This window comes from Argiope bruennichi, chromosome 5 (genome assembly GCF_947563725.1).
Source record: "Argiope bruennichi chromosome 5, qqArgBrue1.1, whole genome shotgun sequence".
Taxonomy (NCBI): domain Eukaryota; kingdom Metazoa; phylum Arthropoda; class Arachnida; order Araneae; family Araneidae; genus Argiope; species Argiope bruennichi.
In genome coordinates this window covers 2,750,364-2,768,599 of record NC_079155.1, presented here as the reverse complement: position 1 = coordinate 2,768,599, position 18,236 = coordinate 2,750,364, and the positions used below count along the sequence as shown (strand labels likewise).

At 31.9% G+C, this 18,236-nt stretch overlaps 1 protein-coding gene across 1 annotated transcript; it reads right to left on the bottom strand.

The window, feature by feature from the left end:
- Positions 1–6,610: 6,610 nt before the first annotated feature.
- On the bottom strand, positions 6,611–16,169 carry LOC129969020 (calmodulin-beta-like). The gene is made up of 4 exons (XM_056083416.1): positions 16,042–16,169; positions 14,386–14,533; positions 10,283–10,432; positions 6,611–6,802 (listed from the first exon to the last, which is right to left on the bottom strand). Exons 1-4 carry the CDS (start codon positions 16,167–16,169, stop codon positions 6,611–6,613), a joined length of 618 nt encoding a protein of 205 aa, XP_055939391.1.
- Between the last annotated feature and the right edge of the window lie 2,067 nt (positions 16,170–18,236).

Genomic DNA, 18,236 nt, shown 5'->3' with positions numbered 1-18,236 from the left:
TATTTAAAATTAAACTATAATTTCTTGAAGGATCAAATTTGCTTAAAATTTAACAGAGGCAAACAGAATAGCATAGAAGGTATTATAAAAGTGCTGTGAGATAGGATGGATCTAAAATTCTGCAAAAACCTTCAATGTTCCACAAAATACCTTAGAATATAAATTAAAATAGGCTGGTACAATTCTACTGGTTTCTAAGCAAATGGCTATTAATGATGATTCGGACTTCAGTGAAATGGAACATTAAGACAGTTGGAACTCATTGGCTGTATGATTTTCTCAATAGGCAAGAACAAGATTTTCCTGTAATTTCCAGAAAAAGCTTCATCTATACATATATATAAAGCTCAATGTGTGTGTGTGTTGGCGCTCTACAGAAAAGACCATTTGACCTACAGCTACCAAACTTGGTACGTGTATACCTTGGAGGTCGGGAATGTGCACCTGTGGTCCCTTTTTTTGAAATTTTAATTAGAATTTTAATTATTAATTAAAAACTAACTTTCCCGCCAAAAAATCCTTTCATTTTCCCCACCGCCAAATGATTAAAGCTTCATTTTTTTTTTCTCCCAACAGCAATGAGGCTAGGGCTAACATTTTTCGGCCTATTATTTCAAACGATTCTGTTTATTTTCTTAATGTTTGATGCATTTAAAATTAAACATTGTTAATTAATCGATCTTTCAGATTCATTCTGAAGTACTTTTGAATTAAAATAAAACAGATGAAAGGAAATTAAAAATTTCTAATCTACATAGCGTTACCCCAACTGGCGTAGAAAAATGCACTCATTTGCGTTACCGTAACTGGTGTTGAAAATTCACGCATGCGCATTGTATTTTGATTGTTTACATTTCAATGGAATCGGACTCGATTTAAATTTTTTTTTAGGTTAGTTGTATGCTTTTGTAATTAAATTGTATTTATGTTAGTTTAAGTTCATCTTTTTTTAAGTAATTTTTTTAACCGGTTTTGGACCGATTATTTTAAACGATTTTTATTTTCTTAGTGTTTGATGCACTTAAAATTAAACATTGTTAATTAATATACCTGCTCAAGATGAATCTGAAAAAATTTTGTTGACAAATTCTTGAGATATTACATAAATTAAGAAAGATATTCTTTAGTGCCCATAAGGTTTAAATGCTCACTGACTCTGTTTTCAGTAATCTTATTATTTAAAAAATGCTTAGTTTCAGTAAAAAATATTATTATATTAATTGCAGATTAATCATTTCCACTTTAATTTAAAGCATAAATTCTATGGGAGCTAACAGAAAATTGGAGAGATACAGATTACGTTATGACTGAAGGCCTTTATAATATTCTGAGTGAATTGAGATTTGAAGTTTTAAAATATTTTAATGAAGAAGCTATTAAAGTAGGAATTACATAAAATAGTTAATTATTAAAATTTTTCGCCAATGTTAATGTGACCAGCCAGTTCGCATTAACATTGGCGAACTGGCTGGTCGCCAAAGGCGGCTAGTTATCAATAAGAGCCATGAGGAGAGACTGTTGAGAAGGTTTTGATTTGTTAAAAGTTTGAATGAGAAATTAAAAACTTGCATTTATGATGCATATAAAAATGACCATTCAGGAATAAACACTATTTCTAATGAGCAGACAAGTGTCCTTTTTTACGACGTTAAAATAATTTTGAACATTGATACAAACTTAATGTGGTATTTTAATTACTGTTGAGACATGCATGAATGTTCTCGGCAACTTTATACCAAAAATGTTTATTTTCCTTTGAAAGAGAGAGAAAATCTATTCTCATCGATGATGCATCACCAGAAAACTTTACTTAGTGTCTGTCATCTGTCCGGAAAATTGCTGACAGAACATTTTTGTGTATTGTTTTCAAAAGTTCATTCAGTCCTCCTAGCCAGTAAACTTGATTTTGAATGGCTATATCATCCATGCATGGGACCTCAAATCTAATCAACTTGCTCTCAGAAAAAAAAAGAAAAAAAAATGTTACTTTGCTGTGGTAGCCGCTACATTCTTATTACAAAATTTGGCATCTAGACATGGCTCTCATTGAACATCAGATCTCGATTTTTGTTTTTAAATATTGCAATGGGTTTTCTAATGAAAAAAAAAAAAAAAAGAAAAGAAAAGAAAGAAAGTTCTAGAAATAATAAAAGAAAAAAAACTCTAGAAATGGAAAGTGTCGTGACCTGTGAAAGCTGTAGGGGAGAGGAGAAAGGTGACAAGTGCTTCTTATGTAAATTTTTATAAATATTGTGCTTAAATTGTCATATAAAATAGCCAGTGGGAGTAGTCTACTCGAAACGTTTTGCCACACTCATCAATGAAGGTTTATTCTTCCACCACCCCTCATAAATTGTGAATAAGATACGGTCACGAATGCTTTTTATGTAAAGATTGGCCTTGGCGAACAATAGCTGCGGAGCTTTGGCGTGAATATAGAATTTTTATTGAATGTATCGTATGTATTTTGAACGCCGTTTTTCAAGATGCATTGAAATCCAAATTTGGTTCTGTACTACAGTTGTAATCACAAGATTACATACCGAATTTCATTGCGTTATAGCGTTTGCATGGATGCGAAAATAAGAGACTGATAGACGGTCCATTTTTGACAGATTTGATAAGAATCTACATTTTACTCGAGTTGATTGAGTACCAAATCTTATCTCCCTAAGTTATTATAATCGAATTTACCAGACGGATGGTAAACATCCCTCTGGATGAATTTAATAGAAATCTACAAATCTCATCTGAAGTCCAACTTTCATCCGCTGAGCTCAAGGCGGTTATCGCATTCACAGACTCATATAATGACAAAAATGTATTTTTTTCAGATTCAGAAACGTGGAGATTTGTCAGAAATTCTTCGAATCTTCCCATACCTTGTTATAGGAGAAAATAAAAAGGTACGTTGCTTTTCAGTTGAAAATTTAGTTTTCATCGTTTCCCATAAAGTAAGTGGATATTCGGCTTCATCCCACCAGTGACGTGAGACAGCGACTTGGTCTTTAAAGAATTCATTAAGGGAAAAAGTATTCAAACTCTGAATGACTGACTCTGACTTTTCGGGAATTATATATTGTATTCTTTTAAATAATGAATATTTTAATAAAATCTAACAATAAGTGGAATAGTTTCATTTTCAATATCCTACTCATCTTATTTACTGTTATTGCCCTACTTTTCCTTACTGTTAAAAAGTTGTCAATGAGGGTGTCTTAAAGAGAAGATTATTGAGAAGGTTGTGATGATGCTCACGTTTCGAGGATAATAATCATTGTATTTGGATCGATGGAGCTGCTTGGAAAAAAATCTAGATGTATTGATCACTTGGAAAAAACAAGACCATAAAACAGAAGCAAGTAACAACTGATTTTAATTTCCCGGAAAGGCGCAATATTATGAAGTGTATTTTCGATGATAATGGATCATATTATATATAAAAAAAAACGAACATTGAAACTACAAAAATCTATCCTAAGTAGAAGAAGTTGAGTAACATGCACTTTCTAGATGTAAAGATGGAGAATGATAACGAATTAAAATGTTACCTTTGACGAAAAAAAATTCATGATTCACTTTCTTAAAGTTACTTTATTTCATATTTCTATCATTTACAATGAGTGTTACTTACATCAAAATGAGTTCGATTTCAATCTAATTCTTTGACTGGTACGGTTTGAACGGACATGCATGAAACGGCATGAGCACTCATTCATGCTTCTTCCCTCGACTCTCTCATTTAGTAAAATAAGAGTTTGTGCTAATTTCTGACTATAATGATAAATAATCATTTTGGATTTCTTCCTTCGTGAACTCTTGCATAAAATGTACAGTATTGATGTAAGAACCATGCATTAACATTTAATGTTCTGCTTCTAAATCATCGCATTTAAAGATAGGTGATTATATATTTAAAATAATAAATAAAAGAAAATATCACCCAGCCTCAATCGCTGAACTTTTTTTTTTTACTTAAAAAGGCAACCAAAACGGTTGCCATGCCATCAATAGTTCTTTCCCTCTCCATTTTTGAGAGAAATTTCAAAAATACTGCTTCAATGTCTATGGGAAGAGTCCGTGATAGAGTTCCCCAACCACAAGCACTGAACCAATTTCAAATTGCTTTATTTTATGTGAAAATGCACGATCCCAGGATACTTCATCAATATCCTTCATTTCTGGAAAAAAAAATTCATAAAATTCTACAATGCATGTTTTTTAAGAAAAACTTTCGACAGAGTTCGGCAATAACCATTGTAGTTATTTCGCAAATTTTTATTTCGTATGAATGCTTATGACCCATGGCTACGTCTCTTTCTCTTCATTTCGAAAGATTGTGAAAAAAAAAATGATTGAAGCCTCAATCTCAACAACTGGATCCGTTTCGCCCGTCTGATTCATTTTGCATCTTTCAAATATTGCTAATCAATCAGAATGTTGTAACATTTTTAGGCAAGTATAATTTAAAATAATGTTTTTGTTTACCAACATTAATATATAAATGATTTTTATTATACTTTTGTTGTGGTAAGATGTAGTTCATCAAAATGGATCGCGATGACAAAATTAATATAATTAATTTAGTCATCTTGCTAGCCACCTACAGAGATTATTTTTGTGGTATTAATATAATTATAAAATACATCTTATCAAATTAAAAAGAGTTTGACTTGTGTTATAAACACAAAGAATTCCGCGTGATTAGTAATGCTTGCAAAATAGGGAAATGAACTGCAAATGAAATTGACAAAATCGTTCAATTATCTAAATTAGGACTTCTTTCGAAATTTTATCATACGATATATCTTGAAAATAGAAAATATATGTGGAAAGGGGTTTCAAACTTTGATGGCGTACCCAGGGATTAAGGGCTTTCTTATGAAATGAAAAATAGCGAAATCGGGGTTTAAAATAATTCGTGTAGTGATTTTGATCAGGGAAAGACTTTTCCCTACAGAAAAATGTGCGATGGAGCAGTATACCCCCCCCCCGATTTTTCTCGACAATAAATAATGGTGGAGAACAGGGGACAATTGATGACATTTCTAAATATCATTAGCCTTCATATAAAAAAAAATTAACGAAGTAGGTACAATGGTTGTAGTTAAAGGATTTTTCTTTAATTTTTTCCAATTATACAATATTAAATATACAGATGGTGGGCGAATAATCTGTCTTAGTAATTTTAACAACAAAAAAAAATAATTAAATAGCTTAAGAGACCTGAAAAAAATCAGATGTTTTAAGGTAAAAATGAATAATTTTTAACGAATAAAATTAGGAAAATTGAATATAACGGCATAACATTCTATGGAATTCTATTCTATTCTATCTTCTTGAATATTCTATTCATTTCTGCTTAAAATTGATTTAAATTTCTAATCTTCGGATACCCATGAAAGTAAACTTTTCTTAACATCATTCATCATTTCACCTTTGCATCACACTGTTTGAACTCATTATCACCTTATCTGCTGCTGTTAATTCCTTAAACCAGTCTTTGTGTTTGATTTCCTTACGAGCCAAATTGGCATCAAACTCCCGAATTTCACACTTATTCCTTCATTTTAACACCGAATCTTAGAATATTACATCCAGGTCAGCATCATCGAATTATTTCCTTTGCTTATATCAAGAGAAACGTAAATCTTTCAGAGATAGATAGAATTAAAGTCATTTAATTAGGTGATTTAGTGTCTTATTCATCGAATGGATTCTCAAGTAATTAAAGTCGGATTTAAGGGCTCATTCATTCCAATTTAATGAAAGGGGGTCATGTAGTTAAAATGCACTGGGAGAGTAAACGCTAGAAATTGCACTGATCCTTTGCAGTGAATAGAGCTGAGGCACCAAGTGAATGGAATTGTATAATTTAAAGTCTGTGAATATGATGCATGGGCATTCACTCGAGTGGTTACATATTTTAATTCAGTTGCTGTTAGAGGTGCATTAAAATGGCACTAATGAGCTTAAAAGCATCGCACGCTGAACTGAAGTTGTGACACGGTGGGAAGCTTTTGATGGAAAGCAGGGGTTATAATCCCCCTTGTGGGCTGTGCTGATAAGGCTTATCTGGCCAGTCAGAGTGTCTCTGAGTATCCGACGATTTGGAGAAATGATTTAAATCTTTGTGACGGAAAGGCCAATCTATTATTTAAGTCTTTTTCTAGTGTGACCCCATAATGAGAACGCCTAAAGGCAAGGGCAGCGTTACAACATTTACAATCAGAACATTTTGAACAATGAGAAAATTGGCCAATAAACATTTGTTATTGAGTGGATGAAATCTTAAATATTCTTTTAAAACTTAGATTCGACGAAAAGTAGAAAAAAGAGCTCTTTTCTTTCGCAAATCGTCAAATCATTTCAACGAAAAATTTATCTCTTTCTTAGTCGCCTGTCGGTTATGTATTTTAGTTGGTGTTTTCTCTCACAATTATTTATGCTGGTTTGGATTTAAAAAAAAAAAAAAAAAGGTTTCTGGAAAAATATTATTGTTTCTCAGCTTGTTTTTTTTTTAAATGTATATTGGCGTAATAATTTAAAACATTAGAAGCAGGAAAGAGGCACTGAAGGAAAAGTGAGAGAAGTGCTTTCACTACAACCTTTATTGATATTTGTAATCCGACGGGCTCAAAGAACTGCGATTGCTAGAGAACACGAAATGTTTTTCCTTTTCTTCTGAACCCGTAGTAACGCTGGGTTGAACAAATGGTTCGATTATGCTACCACTGCCGCAGCTGCATCCGGATGGATCGTCTGCCATCTCTTGATTTGTCAAGCGTTGAATTTCGTCCACCTGTAAATAAACATGGGAATCGGAAGACATTGGAAAAATTCTATAGTAAGAAATATCAATGGCAAAAATTGCAAAAAAAAAGTAGCAGCTCGTCTACAGAGGGAAGAAAGGACTTAAATATAGACCAGGTTGCATACTTTTAGACTTAAATGTATAAAATCAAACACTCAAAAAATCCATTTTTTTATGTCTAAAATTCTTATATTCAGTAAAATTTTCTAGATAAGTTAAAAATAAGATTTCCCTTTATTTGAACAATTGATGCATAATCCAAGAAATAAAAATCAGATTAAGTTATTTAATTGATGTGGGAAATTTTTTCTTCTCGAATGTGAAAGCAAAAACACTGTGGAATTCTGCTATGACAAGGGATTTAGGAGGACGGAAAAAGGCGGAGATACACAGAACAAAGAAAACAATCTTCTGCAGAGTGATTAATTCGAAAACCAAAATTACTACTTTTCGGTTTTACATGCTTCATTTTTGCATCCATAGTAGGCAATTTTTATCTTAATTTTGATCCAGAACGAAGAACAAGAAAGCGGCCTTTTTCGGCCTTGCACTTGCCTTGATGCTCCGTAGAACAGCGGTTGGTTTGCACATTAACATTTCTGTTAAACAAAATCAAACGACTTTTATATACTAATAATAAATGGCAGAATTTTTATGTCTTTATGAAAATCATGGAGTCCAGACAGGGCAAAAAATGTTGCGCATTTTCAGCTTCAACAGTATGAGTTTCCATTAGGAAATACAGTGTGATTCAAATGTCTGGAGGAATTTTAAAATCAATAACTCGCAAACAAAAGCGGATGTGAAAGAAAGAAAAACGTTTATACAAAGAGGCTGTAAATAGAATCAGAATTCGATTTTCGTGAAATAAAAATTTATTGGTAGCATACAATTTGTAAGAAGTTAAACTAAGGTTAACTAAATGCAGTAACAGGTTAAAAATATTCAATATATCATCCTTTTTTAAACAACACAATTCCAGACGGCAATAAATACTTTTTCACAGGAGAATGCAACATTTTTGCTTCTAATGTCATACCCACAGAAGCGGAGCTTCGTATTGCAAAGAATGTGGTTTATCCTTTAACAAATGAATTTCAGGTTGGAAAATGAATACAATGAACATTTGCCAGCAATTAAGCTGACTAATAACTTATTCATTCTTTGCCATTATTTCTGAAATTAGAGAGTTATCTAATGGTTGAAATTCTTAACAATGTTAAAAATAAATTCTGGTTAATACAAAAAATTATTTCATTTTAATTCTTTCTGTGCAAGCTGCCATTTCTTATTATTTTTCGTTTGCTAATTATTGATGACGGGATTTGTTTTCAAGAAAAATTGATCATTAGTTTGTTAACCATAAATTAATTTTTATTTAAGCATCACAATTCATAAAAGAAATGTTACTTACGTTATAGACATTAGGTACGATTTAGAAATTTCACACTGGAAGTGATTTTAAAACAAAGGAAATGCTTTTATTTTTAAATCATTGCCACTAACCCACCATGATTGCTTTTTCTTGGGCTATTGTTTGTTATTGCTCAGCTTTCGTATTTCAATCAGTACACCAGGGAATGGGCGCATATGTCTCAAACATTTTATAAAACAGTCTATTCGCGATTCATTCGGACTGTATTCTGAGAAAAAGAAAACACTTTAGAATTACATATCAAATATGCGTTTTGGTTTTCATGGCATGCGGTTGTTTTTACTGCAGTTGTGAGTTAATCTTTACTAATATTAACGGTTTATAGTTATCGTAAACAGTTAGTCGTCCAGACAGACTTCACCTGAATGGATTTCTTTCAAAATTTGATAGGAATATAAACATCTGGTGTCTGTCTATGCACCAAATTTCATCCGTTTGCACTCAGCAGTTTCGAGTTATCGTGTTCACAAAGCCGAAAGTGAGATTCCTCGGAATCAGAGAGGCTTGGAGTAGGAAGATTCGTCCAAGTGTCAAGTTGGAATTTTTCGACTATTACAATACTTCCTCTTTGCACTCGTAAGGAAAAAGATACATGGGAAATTTTCTAAAATGTTATTAAGACTGAACATTTTTATGCTATATGAATTATTATTAACTTAAAAAAACAGTCAATGTTGCAGATCATTTATTGTACACATTATTTGACAGTCGTTTTTTGGATGAGCATTATGGAGTTGACGAGCAGAAAATTGAAGCGTGTTTGAGGTGAGAGGTTCTGATACTGTTATCTGTTGAATTATCTCTTCAACATTCATGTCATTTTCTTTTGATAAAATTAATGACGACAACGACATCTGAATTGGCACCCCCTTTCCAAACTTCCATGCCACTCCAGCGAAAGAAATGTTTGCCCCGATGGATTTAGCGTGCACCAGGCACGCCTACACGACGGTTCTTCGATGGAATTGGATTCCTAATTTGATGCTCTCCGGTTCCGAAGCCAAGACCTTACCACTAGGACATCGCGACCCGTATAACAACTGAAGGAAAGTAAAACAGTAGTCTAATTTCGTATTCATATTTAAAAATATTAAAATATTTTGGAAGAATAATAATGATAATGTGTAGCTCTTACAAAAAGGCAAAAAAGTTTTTTAACCTTTTAATCTGCATCAAATACTTATTTTATTTTGCCTCTGAGCAAGTTGTCCTTTTTTACTTACACTGATTTCGTATTTTAAATAATCTTTCTTGGATCTATGGTGCTCTGCGTGATTCCTACTATTTAATTTTCTAATATCTTTTACCAATTGCTATCACGTTATCCCCTCCGCTCTAATGAATTGTTAGAGATTTCTTAGTGCACTTAGGAAATGAGTAAAATTAGACTTTGTAAATTTTCAGGAGGTATTTGTGAATAAATTGAACGAAAGTGAGTTTTTGTTTCTGATTGTTTGTATTTTTTTTTCTTTGGCCACAGCTTTTGGTGACTCTTTTTAAGAGAGAATATGGCGTGTTAAAGTAATAATAATAATTTTACTATACACGTTCTTAATTGATGCATTTGTTCATATTTTTTGGTTGCTTCCTTTTTTCTGCCGTGTTGCAATATCAACTTATTTAACTTCTTAAATTTCTTTGCACCAGCATCTGCACATTTTTTTTCATAGTATAAATTTCTTTTTTCTTCCTTTTGCGTTTATGTCAATTTTTTTAAAGACGAACAGTAGTGATGATTCATTTTAATGTATTTATGTTGTCTTTTTTCATTTTGTTTTTTTCATTTTTGTTGTTGTTATTTAATTGATTTTTTAAAATTGTCGTTTGCTACTTGCTATTACTGTACGGTGTACTGTATTTTTCTTTCGTTCGGCGTTGCGTTTTTATTTTTGTACTTCTGCTAGCATTTTGTAATAAATAAATTTAAAAAAAAATTATGACTGTTCCAGAAAACCATTAGCAACACGAGTAGCTGCAACTTTTCCAGTTTCTTTTTTCCTGTTAAACTGATATAAACTGCTTCTGCTACTTACTTCGACAATGTCGTGGTCAAAGTCGCAGTGGTGGCAAAAAACACGCGGGTGCAAATCGTACGTTCTGACGATGTCGACTAAATCACGACATTCGGTGGCAGATAAAAAATCGTCTTCGTGAGCTGCAGCCTGATGCCACATGTGAACAAACTGAAACAAAAGAACACAGCAAAGAAATGGATCAAAACTGAAAATGCAAACAATTGAGGTATAAATTGGATCAACTCCTACTCAGGTGATGTATACCAAATGTGTGGCAACAAATTAATTTTGGAATCCATTGGATAACTTGTCAAATAGTGGCCCAGAGTTACGTGTTGTGATGGTGCTATGCATAGCCCCATTAATAATTTATAATTGATCATCTAATTCTTTCTTAATTAAGATTTAAATATATAAAATTTTGCACCAGATCAAGACTGATCATTTGTCTGTTCACTAAATGAACATGATCATTCAAAACAGATGGATAAAATTCGGTATGAGTTTCTGGTATCTAAATTCCTAATCTGCATTTGGCTTTATTTTTTAAATATATGTGCTGACTCTCTCTCTTTCTCTCACGCACGCACGCACGCACGCACGCACGCACATACATTTATATATATGTGTATGCGTGAATATATGTATATATAATATTCTTACCTTTTTTTTCTTTTTAAGTATATATATATATATATATATCTTTAAAATTATTGTAAATTTTATTTTTATAAACTCAATTATAGCTATGTTTAGCAATAAACATTTAAAATAATTAAGGAACTTGAAGAAAAGTCAAATTTATATCACAAAAGGCAATCTCCTATATCGTAAGATGGCGTAAAAGTAGAGTTTCTTAGTAAATGATTTTTAAAGTTATTGCCAAAAAATGAAAGTTACAAAATTAAAATACAATCCTTCAGAGGAAAAGAAAATTTTGAAAAATGTTAGTGGATTTTTTTTAAATAATGCCAATAGAATAGTGTAACTCTTTTTTGACCCTGCATTATCAAGAGTATTGTTGCTTAAAAATAGTCGGCAGATTTGTTTCTCATTAAATGACGCAAAAAGCTGCAGTGGGTAAAAATTTGTTGAGATTAGCGCTTAAACATTTTTCGCATTATAGACGCATTTTTTAAAACGAAATTAAATCTATAATAAGTAAAACTGTTGTATGTCATTTTTCAACAAAAAAGAATAATTCTTCTATCCGCTAAAACGTTGTTAAGACTTAATGTATGCATTCTTCGGTTATGGAGAAAAATATAACCTAATTATTTGCATCATTGTCTAAATCGCTTTGAGGTCCCAAGTTCCTTATTTTAAACAGTTTATCTCTTTAATTTACTGCACAATGTATGCCAAAGACTATTAAACGAACAATTAAAACCAGGAACGTTCTACCATTTTGCGTAATTACAAAGTCTAGTAATTATACAGAAAGGAAAAATAATTGACAAAGGGAGGGCGAATGCCTCTGGTGATCTTAAAGAACAAATCTGATGAAAAGCTTTTGTATTTTCAAGGGAAGAAAAAATGCGAAATTTTTTTTTCAGAAAACAAAGGCAGTCTTAAACTAAGATGGGAAACAGTAATCTTAAGTTATTTATAATTTCACGATGGTAAAGCATTATATAGTTATTTACTAAAAAATTATCGTTGAAATGTTTGTGAGGGAAGAAAAGAAGTAAATTTAATTACTATAATTAAAAATAAAAGGAAATATGTCATTATTGTGAAGCCCGTATTTATGAATAAATATGGACCCAAAATCTTTTTATGAAAAATATGTCGCATAGTACTGCAGTGCGTAATTCCATTATACATTATAGAATAGAGTAAATTAAATATTTTTAAAATTGTAAATTTTTATAATAAATGTATTTGATTAAGAGGAATACTTTCAGGTAAAGGATTCTTAAATTAGTTTTAAGCTTCGCAGCTGCAAAATATCTCTCGAATCAGTCATATCAATGACAAAATATTTTAAATATCCATTTGTTGCATTTATGAATTGCATTGACATACTATTGATATTTGTTGAAAAATTCATGCTATTATGATACGTAGTCCATCAACTTAAGTTTGGAATCCATTGTGGAGTTGTGGAGCTTTCCCTACGAAAAAGAACTTGACATAAGAGTTTAGCATCTGTCAATGCAATTCCTTTTAACATTTTTTTTTTTATTTTGCATTTCTAGGCAAAAATTATTTAAGGAAGTTTAGAACTAACGTGCTAAAAACGCCGACCTCTCTCTTTTTTGACTTCTTCGTCTCTAAAGTATACGAGGAGAAATTATTGCAATCGACAAAAAAAAAAAAAAACATCTTTCAGATTTTGTTGAATCGTCACATTTCTAAAATAATCACATTCTTGAAATAATGCCTGTCTGTTTTGGAATTCAAAAACCCTAAAACGCAACTGGTGGCATGTGTGTTTTACTCAGAAATTGTAGATACAGTTAGGGAAATACGTCCAGTGGTGTACGATAAGAATTCTATTGATAATAGATAGTGACGTTTTATTTCGTGAAAAAAACATGAAACAAAGGGGTAGTAAACTGAAGCTATTCAAATGTATTACTTTAAAAATTCAACATATACATATAAGCAGCAAATCGTTATTAAACGGAGCAGCTCTCAGAGTACAATTATAAAACTCTGTGATCAGCACTTCGAATAAAGAATTCTCAACACATGATAACGACTCCACCCATTAACTCCGTAAAAAAGTATTGCATCTTCTAGAAAGATCTCAAACTAAAACTCTTATTAGAAATAGGAGTGGAATTTTTTAGAACATCTAAATAATTCTGGAATTTTTCAGAACATCTTTGTCACAGATGACGTCGCTAAATGGTTGTCACTTACGGTTGCTGACTTAGCATTTGTTCAGCATCCTTTGAAATATCTGTAAAATGATTTTTCTGACAGCGAGACTAAATGCGCAGGAAAACAATATTGCAAATTTATAGCACTGTTTCTTATATTCTGTTCGAAATCCCTCTGAGAAGTTATCCTGCCTGTCAATCTGTGTGCATATAAACGCAATAATTCAAAAAAAAAAAAAAAATACCGCAACGATTTTATAAACAAAATCGACACATTATTTTTATTGAATTATAGAATTGAACCGAATATTTGACCAAATTTATCAAATGCTTAAATGTCCTTGATCTATTTGTGCGTGCGTTTTGCAGATGCAGTAACTTTAAAGCGCAGCAAAATTGACTATAAATTTTAGTACATGATCACATAAAAATTGTTGATTTATATCAAATTGTGGACGAAATCCGTTAATTGTTTTGCTATATACTTGTTAATAAGTTTGTTTGCGTATGAGCACCTTAATTTAAAAACATATGATAGAATATACATAAACAAAACTTGGCGTATGTTGTTGCATCAAAACTGTAAATCTCTATTAAACTTTATATCCTAGTGGTTATTGGAAAGAGCTCAAAATGCAAGTTTGATTCTCTTCATTATACTACAATCCTACTAACTAAACTAATTGCACTTTTTAAGTAATCTAGAAAATCTAAAAAGGGACGTTTCTGCTGGTATATTTGCGGATTTTTTTCTTGTAACACAACCAAAGAGTTGCACCAGCTATAAAATGTAATGTATGTTAGAAGTATCAACCTTTAAATGGATAAAAAGACCACTAAGGAAGCGGTTTTCATTCATACCATCACCAAGTTTTTGCCGTAGTAATGCGATTTTATCTCATTACTGTGATCAAATCGATTACAACCAAAATCGATTTTAATTTAATCGACTGCGATTATATTCGATTTTTCAACCAGTTACCACGATTCAAATCGATTTCATAAATTTTTGCTATATCTTAAACAAGTCCTTAAAATGTATATATGAATGATCAATGTTTTTTTTTAGATATTCCAGGCTCGGTTCGGAATCTTGTTTTCTGAACTCATTAAACTAAAAATATTAAAAGAAAGGGTATGTTCTATTTCAATATTTCCCGAATTTTGAAAGCTTATTTAAAGAAAGCAAAATTGATTTTTAAAAAGAACGAAAAAAAAACCCCGAATCCATTTGAAATGAATCTGAAATTATACGTACTGCTTACATAAAATGGCAACTGGCGAACTCACCTCTGCGAAAGAGAGGCGACCGTCATTATCCGCGTCTGCTTCGTCGAAAAGTCTTCTTAATTGGGAAACAGGTAAAGATGCACCCTTATGATGCAGAAGACATCCCAGTTCATCCAGATTCAAAAATCCTCGACCACTCCTATCAAATCTAGAAGCAGGCATTAAAGCCATTATTCACGATTCTTACCTTTTGACACGAGAAGTATATAAAGAGAAAAACACTGTGATTTTCACATATTTTAACTCGGAAAATTGTATGAATTTCCCGATTCCAGCAAAATGTTTTTATCTCTCTTTTTTCTTTTTTTTTTAAATCTTAGAAGCAAGATTCTATCTATCTAAATAAAACCTCAAAGCAAATAGGGGAACATTTTCAAATTGCTCTTACTGTAAAATCGAAACAAATTTGAGAACCAAAATATCAAAATACACGTTTTCTAAACGCGCATTTAATGTTCTTCATTGATCTCTATGATTATTCGAATATTGGCAAAATCTTTTCATTTCATTTTTTCGTATACGCGTTATCAAAAAAGTCAAATGAGAATATTATATACTTTTCAGTTAAAGCATTTTTTTACGTGTTTGTTGTCGTCTAAGTCACACAAAAATATAAAATACACTTTTAATTAGAATGTTTATTTTTGTCTGAGTTAGACATCTGTTGAAGAAAAAAATATAATTTTTTTATACGCATTCAATGAATCATTTCTGTAACTAAGAATAAGTTTTTAAAAATTATGAAGGTTTGATAAAAGTTGAACAGTTGTACTGTACCATCGAATGAATTACCTAAAGTTGACCATTCATAATCGCGCCATCTCAAGAAAATTGAAGGACGTTATTTTACATCATTCCATTGTCTTGTATTCATCCATTTAGTAGGGTCGATAAAGGTGACTCTATGCTTGCCACACTTCATTCTCTCTTTACAAACCTCCCGCTTTCGCTACCAAGTCTATCTCTCCATATTCACGGAACGTCTATTGTAAGTGACGCAGAATAATGGAAATGCGGAAGGTTTGGAATGCCCATCTCTCTTGCGCCACGTACACAGATCTTCAATTTTGGCGGGGAGTGTTTGTGAATTACCAGTTTTCTTCAGATTTTAGTTTTCAAAATAATTATTGATAAAACATCAAAATGAGCAAAATATAAACCAATATTGGAAAATCTAAAAAAATACTTAACAACTTTCAAGTGACCGTTATATATAATCCTTACATGAACATTGCAGCTGTTTTCATGCACTTTATTCATGTATGCAAGACTCGAATAATTTTGATTGGATTTGAAGGGGCAAGAATTGTGTTGAAGGGAATGTGAAAATTTCAGACGAGTTCGTAAATGGGCCATGAAACTCAAATGAAGAGGAAATGGCCTTTTCCACGGAAAGCCTTCAGTTAGATGTAGTAAATTCAATTAGGAACTGATAGGCATTTCAGCCCCCACCAGTAACTCAACTGATTTTTATCAAAATATTCAACAAGTTGTAAGACTCATCACTTTCTAATCACACTTTCATGTACATTGATAAAATTCCTATGTAAATGGAAAAGGAATGGAGATTCCTTATTTTTACTGACAACGAGAATTTCCGTTTCATAATACATTTGTACTGTGAGATTTAGAATACACTTTGAGCGAGAACCTTACACTGGCTGTATATGAGAAAGTCTAGGAAGAATACTGTAATCAGAAAGGACCCATGTCTTTAGATTCCTGGGTAGTATGAATGTCTGCCACGATGACAGGTGGACAGTCCAAGAGGCACTGATGACCATGGTCCAATCCCTGTCATAGGAAGTAAATTCCATTAATTGAATAGATATATCTCGACCCTAGAATGTTGCCATATACACCATGGAAGCCAAACTTTGCTTATACGAGAGTTTGTCATCCTCGTCTCGTATTGAACCATTCCGAGGAATGTAATAGCAATTAAAAAAATTAAGAAAGCGAAGTCACCAATTATTTCCTCTATAAATGGTATTTCATAATTAAATTGAATTTTACTGCTCACGAGAACGCGCTTCTCACTTTCTCGCGATATTTTCCTCGCAATCCTCCAGGATTGCTACAAGCCGCAACTCAAAATGGAAATGAATCTGGAATTGAAACCAGAGAAGAAATCTGGAACTTTGTGATGCACACTCTTTCTGGCTATCTAATGTTTTTATGTCGTTTTATGTCATTAGAGTGCGTTTAGCTTTAGTATATTTGGACTCTTCAGCGGAAAACAAAAGTATTTTACTTTTTTTAGTATTTTAAAGTACTAAAATACTAAAAATACTAAATTACTAAAGTATTTTACTTTAGTAATTACTAAATATTGTGGATTAGGCAACCCCTATTAGCAAAAGATATTGTCTGATATCTCTACGATGTTTTTCGATGTTCTTAATGCTGGTCAATATCGTGAGGGTATCGTAACAATGTTTTTGGACATTTGGTGCTAATAGGAAGAGTTTCTTTAAAAAAGCGGAAAAGGTAAGCTTATTTTTGTATTCAGAAATTTGAATGTGACGCCTGCTAATTCTGATGGAAAAAGAAGCAAAATTCTCTTCATTTCGTAAAACTTAAGAATACAATGATTTTTAATTTTGTCAACTTGATAACAGATTTCATAATGTGAAATTCATGCAATTTTATTGAAAAGATAAGGAGTGTTTTCTCCTAGAAATTCTTGTAAACTTTCTATGAGAATGTCATTAATTTGCAGCCGTAATTTGTGTGTGCGGATGATATGAATTTTAGGTATTCTGACTACCGAAGATGTAGAGGCCATAAAAGTATCAATCATTACTTTTTCCTCTCGAAAGTCACTTTGAATGTTTGATTTTGGAATCCAATATGAGTTATGCAGGAAATAAGTGATATCAGTCAGTAGCGTAAAAGGTGTACAGCTAGATGTTTTACATAGTTAAGTTTGTCGTACAGCTGGTGCTATTGAGGTGCCTTGTATCATAAAGACTCTTTCCACCTTTTTTTTCGGATTTCAAGACATGATTTCCTTGAAATACCTGTGTATACTGGTTTGAAGCACTTTAATTCTGTTGGAACTAAATGTCTTGCAGCTGGTACTTCGACATATGAAAAGATGATGCCGATATATTTATGATTGGATCTTGACTCGAAATTGCAGGGGTCGTCCGAAATTTGCCTTTAGGTCAGATAATGAAATATTTCATTCGAAGCAAGTTGAAAGGCTTATTTTATTTTAAAGAAAAATTGAGGACAAAAATTTAGCTAAAGCCATCCTACTGAAATTTCGGAATGTTTGTTTTGTCATCAATAACAACCCATAGTTCTACGGGCAACACACTTGCTTGACCACAGGAGCCTATGTTCAAGCCAATTCTTAAACACACATCAACTTTTACTTCTATATTAAACAATTTCTTAAAATATCTCCGATTTTTTGCATTTAATTAGTGTCGTACAGTAAAAATAACATGACACACAATTCTTAAGATAGCAGTTTGAATCAAATGAATAGCGTATAAATTGAGATATATATTCCAAAAAATGATATTTACTATAAATATTCTTAAACTTTTATTGTAGTATCATTGATATGTGAACTTGATTCAATTTTAAATTTCCTACAGAGAAAATAATTGCTGTGATGCATTGTTTCAATGCTGATTTAAAAACAGATTCGATATACTTGATCGAACTTTATTTTTCTTGTCTCCAACCTTACTTTCACTTTTTATTTTCTATACTACCTACCTGTTTTGAAACAAAATCAACAAAGAAAAGAAAGTTGAAACCTGAATTCCTTGGCACCTGGATAAAATTCAAGACTTAATTCAAACATAAAAGGCGCTCATCAGCGGCAGATTTCT